The sequence below is a fragment of the Melanostigma gelatinosum genome (genome assembly GCF_949748355.1).
Source record: "Melanostigma gelatinosum genome assembly, chromosome: 3".
NCBI classification, from domain to species: Eukaryota; Metazoa; Chordata; class Actinopteri; order Perciformes; family Zoarcidae; genus Melanostigma; species Melanostigma gelatinosum.
The window spans coordinates 2,519,679-2,531,134 of record NC_136636.1 but is presented as its reverse complement, the minus strand read 5'-3'; the positions used below and the strand labels follow the sequence as shown (position 1 = coordinate 2,531,134).

Genomic DNA, 11,456 nt, shown 5'->3' with positions numbered 1-11,456 from the left:
CACCACCTCCTCCTTTTGCATCCTTCTTCCTCTTTTTCTTCCTACCACCTCCTCCAAGACCTACTCCCTTGTCCTGCTCCCTTCTTCTTTGTCCTTTCTTCCTCCTCTTCTACCTCTGGTAGCAGAGCTGTGGTCCAGATAAGAGACCATCTGCGTGGGAGGCTCACAGCTGATAAACACATGGCAGCAGTGAAGACGTTGGACTCTTTCATTATGTAACCAGCAGCAGCACGTTGGACCAGTAACACCGCGACACTCCCTGGTAATAAAGAACGACGAGGTCTTTGTTGACGGTCCCTTAAATTTCTGATGAAATCCCTCACCGGAGCGAGAAGACGGACACACGGAAGAAGCGACACGGCGGTTATAAATCATACTTTTATTCGGGAAAAACCTGGATATTATTATATTAACACCGGAAGGAGATAAAAACAGTCTGAACTGAAGAACGAAGCCAACAAATTGTGGTTTTCTGATAGTATATTTCGAATTGGACGTTACTCCCAGTTAAAGCTAACCGCTAAAGCTAAGTTAGCTTGTCCTGCTAAGCTAACCTGCTAGCATCGCCCGACTGCCGTTGGAATCCGCAGACCTCCTCCAGCCCGCCCGTCGCTTACTTCACGGATATTAACAGCAGATAAACAAGTAAAAAATGGCTCTTCTATCATCGTCACATCGGGACTCATCCACCATGTTTTCTGTCACGAAATTCTCCACCAGAAAGAAGTCCAACCACCACTCTCAGACGAGCGTTAACGCCGCGGAGCGCACCGGTGTCACGGACGTTATTCCCTGGGTTCCCTCTCGTTGCGGAGGTCGGTATGTGTCAGTGTAAAAACACAATGTTGCACTAAAAAAAACCCCACTTTACTTGTATTATATATGGATCATAACTGCTCCTGTTGACCCGGGCTGGAGCCGCTACAAGCCTCCCACAGTTTGACAGCTGTCGCATGAACTGCCGCTGAACTGCCGTCTGAGATATCTTGTTTTCTCAGGTACGTTAATGTCACATTTATATTTTTGCACTTTTGAGTTGAAGAAAAAATGTTGAGAAATATGAGCGGTGAGGGACATTTATCCAGCGGGCAGAGTTCGTCCTCCACGGTCGGGCGTGGGGTCACCTCTCCCGGGTTGGACAGACAGGAAAGCTCGTGGATCGGCCTGCTGTCTAGGCCCGCGATGGCATTTCTGCAACGATATCTCCCGGGAAGACCACGAGCCCCGAACCGGTCTGAAACAGGAGCCGGATGGATCAGTGGAGGTTTAAAAACCAGCTTTGTTGACGAGGAAACAGAGTTTTTAAGACAGCTGGACGACATGATGCCGCTCACACATCACCCAGCTCCTCACCTGACATACCTGCGGTGTCAGCACGAGGGAGCATCCGGTCGACTGGACCCGAGAGGCGGCAGCACGTTGACGTGGTTGACCGCTGATTCTCTGCAGGAAATGGGGATTCAAACAACCTCAGAAGAAGAAATTGACTTAAATCTCTGCCAGCAAACTCAGATTGGATACTTGTCTTCTTCTGTCAGGACTTTTTTCAGCCATGTGCTGTTGAGCTCGGTGTCATCTCAGGAAATAAAGCCCCCAGGCGGGGGTAAAAGCAGGACGTGGTGGGGCAGCTTCTGGGTGGGCGAGGAGAGCAACAAAACAAAAACACCTGAAACAACAACCGATCCGTTTGGGGGATGGATGCTGGGAGAAAACGCTGGACCGACTGACCTCAAAGAGGAGTCGTGCAACAATGGAGGCCTTCAAACAGTCCAGAACACTGAGAGGTCCACCACGGACCATCGGCTCACCATTAGTAACCACCTGAGCTTTTCAGGAGCTGCCGCCGCCTGCAGTGAGGCGGCACTTCTGACCCCAGATCAGGACAATGGTTACTCCAGTCTGGAGGAGGAACACTTCCAGGTTTGTCACGTGAGCGTGGCCAAAGCCCCAAGTGAAGAGCAGCAGCAGCCGGGGGAGGAAGAGGCCGATTCGGCTGAAATTAGTGCCACCGTCAAGACAGAAATGGAGGATGAGACCTCTGAGGAGGAAGAAGAGGAAGAGTCCGTGGAGGCTACCCCGCTCACCAACCCAGAGTGCCAAAATAAGGCCATCGCCTTCATCATGGGCTGCCCCTGCAGTGACGACGACAGCAGCAGCCAATCAGACGGGGAGTCCAGTGATGATGATGCTGGCTTTGACAGCGAGGGCTCGTCTGATGAGTCCGACTCGACCGACGACGAAGAAGATGATGAAGAGGACGATGAAGACAGCGAGGTGGACTCTGAGGCGGAGCGCCTGTGGAGCTCTCTGTGCCAAAGTGTGGACCCGTACAACCCCAGTAACTTCACTGCCCAGCAGCACACCGTCACCTCCTCCCCGCCCAGGACCATCCCCTCCTCCACACCTCCGTCCTCCGCCCAGTCTACCCCGGCCTCCTCTCCTCCCTCTCTCCCTCCCTCCACCCTCACCTCCTCCTCCCCTCCGTCCGGCAGCGACTTCTGGGACGACTCCACCTCCGCCAGCGAGGTGGACGAAGCTGAAAGCCTCCGCCTGTTGAGCTCCTTCAGCTGCTCCTTGGACCCTTACAGCCCGCTTAACTTCCAGGCAACGCTCAGGACTCAAAGGCCCGTCCAGGAGGCAGGGTCCAGGACCAGGACCACCAGGGCAAAGAAGGAGGCCTCCCAGAGTCCTCCTCGCTTCCTCCGCCATAACCCGGCGTCTCCACCCGAGTACAGGAAAGAGGAGGCTGAGGAGAGGCTGGACAGTGGCTTCGCTGAACCCTCCACCTCCTCCGGCTGCTCCACCTCACAGAGCTGCAGCACGACCAAGAAGGTCAGTTTGTTTGTTTTATTCACAATTCTCTCTCTCGCTCTCGCTCTCTCGCTCTCGCTCTCTCTTACTAATTTCAATTTAATGTCCTTTTAATATTCAGGATAGTTTCACTTCAAGTGAAAGTCCGTCGCGTCTCATTTTACTGCAGTGACTCGTGTGCTCAAACATGTTAACTGAAACACACAAACCAGTTTATTCATCAGGACAAAGTCCCTCAGAGTCTCTGTTGATTAATAAAACCTAATCTGTAATGTTTGATGTGTCAGACTGATTTAATTAAATCATAAAACCAGTAAAGCAGCAGATGTTCATACATAACAAGTGTTTACTGTCTGTGGAGGGTCACAAATATACACTCAAGATAAACATAATGTGTTAAACACGTGTTTCCATCAACGTGTTTTAATGTGTATTTTGAAGTATCTGTATATATAAAGCTGTAGAAACGGCAACGCTATGCAACGATAACACTTCCTCAATCGGGTAAAACAAGTTTCAATGCTCATTTTTAAACATATTAAATCACATAACATTAATAATAAAGGGATGTGGTGTTAAAAAAATAAAATAAAAAAAATTCAAACTTTTAAAATCCTCCGATAGCCAATCAGAGCAGAGCCACACCCGTTACTGCAGGTTTCCTGGTGCAATAGGAAGTAATCAAATACTTGAAGTAATCAAATACTTAGAGTATTCAAAATTTTACTTCAGCAAAAGTACTGACATCAAAATATGATTAAAGTAGTAAAAGTACGAATGTAGAAAGTGGCATAAAATTTATAAATACCTAAGTAAAGTACCTCAGAATTGTACTAAAGTACTACTACTTCTAAATCAAAGATCACACATTCAGAGCCATAGAGCAGCATTTAATAAACGTGTATTAAAGAGAATAAATACTTAAAATGGTGAAAAGTCAAATTGAAACTACGACATCTGTCACAGATTTAAATGGCTTTAATTAAAATACAAATAAATATCCTGGCCTAGTCCTACATTCGATTTTAAACGGGACTCTTCTTCTTCTTGTTTCAGGTCCGTTTCTGTGACGATGTGGAGGAGTTCTTTGCCAGCTGTGGTGAGGAGGAGGACCGGCGGGGTCCCTGGGAGGAGCTGGCCCGGGACCGGTTCCGGTTCCTGAGGCGCTGCCAGGAGGTGGAGCAGAGCATCGCCTTCTGTCTGCAGCCACAGCACCGACACCTGGTGTACCGCCGCCTCGTCGCCGTCCTCTACGTCCAGGATGCCTGAGGACCATCGACCTGTCTTCTACGTCCAGGACGTCTGAGGACCATCGGTCTGTCTTCTACATCTGAGGACCATCGGTCTGTCCTCTACGCCCAGGATGCCTGAGGACCATCAATCTGTCCTCTACGTCCAGGACGGCTGAGGACCATCGATCTGTCTTCTACGTCCAGGACGCCTGAAGACCATCGACCTGTCTTCTACGTCCAGGACGCCTGAGGACCATCAATCTGTCCTCTACGTCCAGGACGCCTGAGGACCATCGATCTGTCTTCTACATCTGAGGACCATCGATCTGTCCTCTACGTCCAGGACGCCTGAAGACCATCGACCTGTCTTCTACGTCCAGGACGCCTGAGGACCATCGATCTGTCCTCTACGTCCAGGACGCCTGAAGACCATCAATCTGTCCTCTACGTCCAGGACGGCTGAAGACCATCGATCTGTCCTTGATGTCTCAGCTCAATCTGTCTTTTTCATCCTGGACACCTGAGGACAATTGATTAGTCCTATATGTCCTAGACAACAGAGGACAATCAATCTGATCTGTCCTCTACGTCCTGGGACCTTGTAGGTCAACACCTGTCCTACTGAGGAAATGAAAAGCTGCACTTGTTGAGCAGTGAGACACTATAGAGACACAGAGGACATGTGGACAGACTGAGAGCTGCTGGACTCTTTACTGACTGACTTCTTCTTCTCTGTTTTGTTTCTGCAGCTTCGTCTCTGGACTGAAACACGACTCAAAGCCGCTTCATGACCGACTGCTTTAGTAAAGTACTGGCTGGTGTCCTGAAGCTCTTCACTGTTAGAGAAGTCGTCACCGTGTCCTGGTGGGACAGCGTCCTCCTTTTTATTTTTATTTCTGGAGACGGACAGACGTCTAAAAATATCTGCAGATGTTCTGTTTGCGTAATCATCCAGTTTACATTTTCACTTTTAGTGCTGATGATTAAATCACAGAAACAAGCGGCTGTTTTTATCAGAAAGAAAAGATTAAAAACAGTTTTTCTTATGTATGTAAAACATTATTTAACTCTTCAGATCCCCAAAAATCCATCAAATGAAACAACGTTGTTTTCAGTATCGATTTAAATTATTTGATAAACGAATCTATTTATCGTCAAAAAATAGTGAAAAATGTCCTCAGAGGCCAGTCTTGTTTTGTTCGACTGACAGAAAGTCAGTTCACTAAGAATATATATATATATATATATATATATATATATATTTGAGAGACTGTTAAATATGGAGTCACCGATCCTCAGACTGGATCCACGAATGGCTGAATTGATTCAAATGATTTCAGCTCAATGAAACATTCAATTAATTGTTTTTTTATTATTGATCTAATCAGCAGCTTCTTTCTGTGACTCGGAGGTACAGTTGATGACTCGTTCGTCTTCACAGAAGAAGAACCGGATGAAACCAGTCTGAGGACGATTCAGGTGTTTCTTTATAAGCTTCCAGTTTAACTTCAAAGCCAAAGATTTGACGCTCGTGTTTGAGTGACGGGAGGACGAACTAGAGTGTTGGAATCAGATCGATTTGCATGAATCGATCTCATTCGTGCAGAATAAAGCTCCTCTACCTGCTCCTCCCACTGATCACTGATAATCAATAGTGTTCTTCCTCTAATCAGTATATTAATCTCTGGTATTAAATGTTCCTTCACACCTGAAGAAGTGTTGATTAATAAAACAGCTGCGCGGCAACTTTCAACTTTTAATTGTTATTTAAATTCAGAACTAAGACCACGAATGTTGGCAGTAGTATTGATTTGATATAATTTAAACATTTATGGGTTGATTCTAAAGTGAATGCATCATGTCGACTGTGGAGAAAAAAACCAGAAGATCTAAAGAAGTGAATAAAATGAACAGTTACTAATCAATTCATTCATATAAAAGGGAGAAAAATGCACTATTATATCTCCGCTCAGATATTCAGTAACAGAAAATCTATTTTTGGGGAACTTGTATTAATAACACTCTGACGTTCCTCAAATCTGGTCTTTGTTAAAAAAATATTTTTTATTAATCTGTTCACATGAACGTGTTTGCATTTCCTGTAACTCCTTCAGATTAAAAGTCCTGTTAAATGCTTTTATTGTGAAGCTGCATTCGTATTTGCGTAGTTGCGTTACCTCCTTCAGCTTCAACAGATACTGACGTCTTAATAATTTACATGAAAATCCTTTGAGAGACACGTTTAAACCTTAAAGACGTGACCTGAAACTGAAAGAAATACAAATGTTTATTTTCATGATCTCCTTTTATCTAAAAAACAAAAGAGGAACCGACAGTTGACTTCATTCAACAACTCGTCGTTACTCTAAGAGCTCCACAGCTGACGTGGGTGATATGTTTGAGGTTATTCATGCTGAGTCTGGAGTTAAATAGTCTGTTTATATATATATATATATATATATATATACACACACACATATGTAGACACGAGGCTTGTCTGACGCATGTTTGGTGTTTGTCAGCTGATGTCGTGAGGAAGGAAAATGACACATTTTAAATAAGTTTTTAAAGGAGTCCAGCAGGTGGAAACAGGAGGAATCTTTTGGTGTTTATTTTAGTCATGAGAAAAGCTTTTTATTTTTCTAATGCTTTGTGTGGTGGGTAACTCATTCTGCGTCATCGTTTCCTCACAACTCGATACGAGCGATTTGAATATTAAATCAATATTTAATGATCACACACTGGCTCCTTCTTGCTTTTTTTCCTCCTTCTACATTTTCACTGACTATCAAATCTGACGTTCAGTTTACAGATTAAATAGTTTTTAAATGTTGCGGATGTTTAATGTTCCCTACAGATGTGAGGCCGTAGTTTGTCCAGCAGGGGGAGCTGTTCACTCAACCAGAGGAGCTGCAGGAGAGACGGGTAAACACAGCGCCACCTACAGGTCTCACAGGGTTCATCTGAGCAACATCTCAACATCTAGTTCATGGATTGTGATTAGAAAGTGGTGGCTCATTCGTGTTCCCCTGAGGATGAACTGGAATAACAGGTGATCATCTGAATGCATCTAATGCTGATGTTTATGACTGAATACCTGTAATAATATTATATATATCCGATATATTTGAGACTTTTCAACCTCGGCCCCCAAAATACTTCCATAATAAAACTGTTTAGCCAAAGTAATGGACAAAAATGTTCGATCCCACAGCCGTTACAGTATCAAATCTATTGTGTGTGTGTATATGTAATATATATCTTCCTAAATTGTATTTTTACTATTTTCCAGCGGTTTGTACATGCTGTTCTCCTGGTTTCCACTCGGGGCTGCTGTATTATTGAGCACTTGATAAATAATCAATGACATAACCCTGTGTTTAAAATAAATAAATAGGTAAACAGCAAAAATTTAAGCATTTTTAATGTATTTTTTCGATTAATTTAAACCAGCCTCGTGTAAAGAAACATTTAAAGGGTTCAACTTATTTTAAATGAATGAACATTTGATAGTTGTGATCAGGACTGAAGTGGTGAAAGAGGAAAATAATACAATTACATTTTCAGAGCAACTTCTTTAAAGTGACGCACAACGTTGCTGCAGAGAGAGTTCTGCTGCTGATCCATAATATCTGACTTTAATAAAAGGACGATCAGTTGACTCCTTTAATTCCTGTCAACTCACACGCATGGAAATAATTTATTTGTCATTAATGTCCACTACATGGATGTTGGTCTCAGTTCTCCGTCAGTCTCCTCCACAGTCCGGTCCTCCAGCTCCACCAGGCCCTGCAGGTATTTGATGTACCTGATGGCGGCTCTCAGCGTCTCCACCTTGCTGAGGCGCTTGTCGGCGCTCTGACCCGGCAGGTGGTCCCTCAGTTTGGCGTAGCCCTGGTTCACGCACCGCACCCGCTGCCGTTCGCGCTCGTTGCGCTTCTGGATGAACGCCGGCTCAAAGGGACACTCGTAGACGCTGAAGTGTCCGTGGTGATGGTGGTGGTGGTGGTGGAAGGGGGCCAGGTAGGGGCCCCTCAGAGGGTCCATGCCGGAGGGGTAGAGGAGGAAGGGGACGGGGACGGACAGAGAGTGCTGAGAGACGCCACTGTCCTCACGGTGACCAGCAGGGGGAGACACACCGAAGCTCAGGTAAGATGATGGAGAGAAGGTGGAGCTCATCATGTGACCTGCACGGACCACAGACCAGTAAACACACCGCAGACCTGTAAACACAGACCAGTAAACGCACCACAGACCAGTAAACACAGACCAGTAAACGCACCGCAGACCTGTAAACACAGACCAGTAAACGCACCACAGACCTGTAAACACAGACCAGTAAACACACCGCAGACCTGTAAACACAGACCAGTAAACGCACCGCAGACCTGTAAACACAGACCAGTAAACGCACCGCAGACCTGTAAACACAGACCAGTAAACACACCGCAGACCTGTAAACACAGACCAGTAAACGCACCGCAGACCTGTAAACACAGACCAGTAAACACACCACAGACCAGTAAACACACCACAGACCTGTAAACACAGACCAGTAAACGCACCACAGACCTGTAAACACAGACCAGTAAACACACCACAGACTTGTAAACACAGACCAGTAAACGCACCACAGACCTGTAAACACAGACCAGTAAACACACCACAGACCAGTAAACGCACCACAGACCTGTAAACACAGACCAGTAAACACACCGCAGACCTGTAAACACAGACCAGTAAATGCACCACAGACCTGTAAACACAGACCTGTAAACACAGACCAGTAAACACACCGCAGACCTGTAAACACAGACCAGTAAATGCACCACAGACCTGTAAACACAGACCTGTAAACACAGACCAGTAAACACACCACAGACCTGTAAACACAGACCAGTAAATGCACCACAGACCTGTAAACACAGACCTGTAAACACAGACCAGTAAACACACCACAGACCTGTAAACGCACCACAGACCAGTAAATGCACCACAGACCTGTAAACACACCGCAGACCTGTAAACACAGACCAGTAAACACAGACCAGTAAACACACCGCAGACCAGTAAACACAGACCAGTAAACGTACCGCAGACCAGTAAACACACCGCAGACCTGTAAACACAGACCAGTAAACACAGACCAGTAAACACACCGCAGACCAGTAAACACACCGCAGACCAGTAAACACAGACCAGTAAACGCACCGCAGACCAGTAAACACACCGCAGACCAGTAAACACAGACCAGTAAATGCACCGCAGACCTGTAAACACAGACCAGTAAACACAGACCAGTAAACACAGACCAGTAAACGCACCGCAGACCAGTAAACACACCGCAGACCTGTAAACACAGACCAGTAAACACAGACCAGTAAACACACCGCAGACCAGTAAACACACCGCAGACCTGTAAACACACCACAGACCTGTAAACACAGACCAGTAAACACACCGCAGACCAGTAAACACACCGCAGACCTGTAAACACACCACAGACCTGTAAACACAGACCAGTAAATGCACCGCAGACCAGTAAACACACCGCAGACCTGTAAACACAGACCAGTAAACACAGACCTGTAAACACAGACCAGTAAATGCACCGCAGACCAGTAAACACACCACAGACCTGTAAACACAGACCAGTAAACACAGACCTGTAAACACAGACCAGTAAATGCACCGCAGACCAGTAAATGCACCGCAGACCAGTAAACACACTGCAGACCTGTAAACACAGACCAGTAAACAGAGACCAGTAAACAGAGACCAGTAAACACAGACCTGTAAACACAGACCAGTAAACAGAGACCAGTAAACACAGACCTGTAAACACAGACCTGTAAACACAGACCTGTAAACACAGACCTGTAAACAGAGACCAGTAAACACAGACCTGTAAACACAGACCTGTAAACACAGACCTGTAAACAGAGACCAGTAAACACAGACCTGTAAACACAGACCAGTAAACACACCACAGACCTGTAAACACACCGCAGACCAGTAAACACACCGCAGACCTGTAAACACACCACAGACCTGTAAACACAGACCAGTAAATGCACCGCAGACCAGTAAATGCACCGCAGACCAGTAAACACACCGCAGACCTGTAAACACAGACCAGTAAACACAGACCAGTAAACACAGACCAGTAAACACACCGCAGACCAGTAAACACACCGCAGACCTGTAAACACAGACCAGTAAACACACCGCAGACCAGTAAACACACCGCAGACCTGTAAACACACCACAGACCTGTAAACACAGACCAGTAAATGCACCGCAGACCAGTAAACACACCGCAGACCTGTAAACACAGACCAGTAAACACAGACCTGTAAACACAGACCAGTAAATGCACCGCAGACCAGTAAATGCACCGCAGACCAGTAAACACACTGCAGACCTGTAAACACAGACCAGTAAACAGAGACCAGTAAACAGAGACCAGTAAACACAGACCTGTAAACACAGACCTGTAAACACAGACCAGTAAACACAGACCTGTAAACACGGACCTGTAAACACGGACCAGTAAACACGGACCAGTAAACACGGACCAGTAAACACGGACCAGTAAACACAGACCTGTAAACACAGACCAGTAAACACGGACCTGTAAACACGGACCTGTAAACACGGACCAGTAAACACGGACCAGTAAACACGGACCAGTAAACACAGACCTGTAAACACAGACCAGTAAACACAGACCTGTAAACACAGACCAGTAAACACAGACCTGTAAACACAGACCAGTAAACACAGACCAGTAAACGCACCACAGACCTGTAAACACAGACCAGTAAACACACCGCAGACCTGTAAACACAGACCAGTAAACGCACCACAGACCTGTAAACACAGACCAGTAAACACACCGCAGACCTGTAAACACAGACCAGTAAACACACCACAGACCTGTAAACACAGACCAGTAAACGCACCACAGACCAGTAAACACAGACCAGTAAACACACCACAGACCTGTAAACACAGACCTCTAAACGCACCACAGACCAGTAAACACAGACCTGTAAACACAGACCAGTAAACACGGACCAGTAAACACAGACCAGTAAACACAGACCAGTAAACACAGACCAGTAAACACACTGCAGACCAGTAAACACAGACCAGTAAACACAGACCAGTAAACACACTGCAGACCAGTAAACACAGACCTGTAAACACAGACCAGTAAACACACTGCAGACCAGTAAACACAGACCAGTAAACACAGACCAGTAAACACACTGCAGACCAGTAAACACAGACCAGTAAACACAGACCTGTAAACACGGACCTCAGTGAAGCTTCATCCTGCTGACCTGCAGACACACAGAGAAACAGCAGTGTAAATATGTGTATATACTATATATACGTATTTACACT

General features: G+C 45.9%; 1 protein-coding gene across 1 annotated transcript; it reads left to right on the top strand.

Annotated features, from left to right (window-relative positions):
* Nucleotides 1–254: 254 nt before the first annotated feature.
* On the top strand, nucleotides 255–6,780 carry ppp1r15b (protein phosphatase 1, regulatory subunit 15B). Its single transcript, XM_079265914.1, has 2 exons — nucleotides 255–2,832; nucleotides 3,868–6,780. The coding sequence occupies exons 1-2, from the start codon at nucleotides 1,048–1,050 to the stop codon at nucleotides 4,078–4,080; spliced, it is 1,998 nt and encodes a 665-aa protein (XP_079122040.1). The 5' UTR covers nucleotides 255–1,047; the 3' UTR covers nucleotides 4,081–6,780.
* The last annotated feature ends 4,676 nt before the right edge of the window (nucleotides 6,781–11,456 follow it).

Excerpts from the sequence above, each read along its gene's own strand:
- ppp1r15b (XM_079265914.1), top strand. The coding sequence starts at position 1,048 with ATGTTGAGAAATATGAGCGGTGAGGGACATTTATCCAGCGGGCAGAGT. Across the intron at positions 2,833-3,867 it reads GCTGCAGCACGACCAAGAAG|GTCCGTTTCTGTGACGATGT; the intron begins GTCAGTTTGTTT and ends TTCTTGTTTCAG.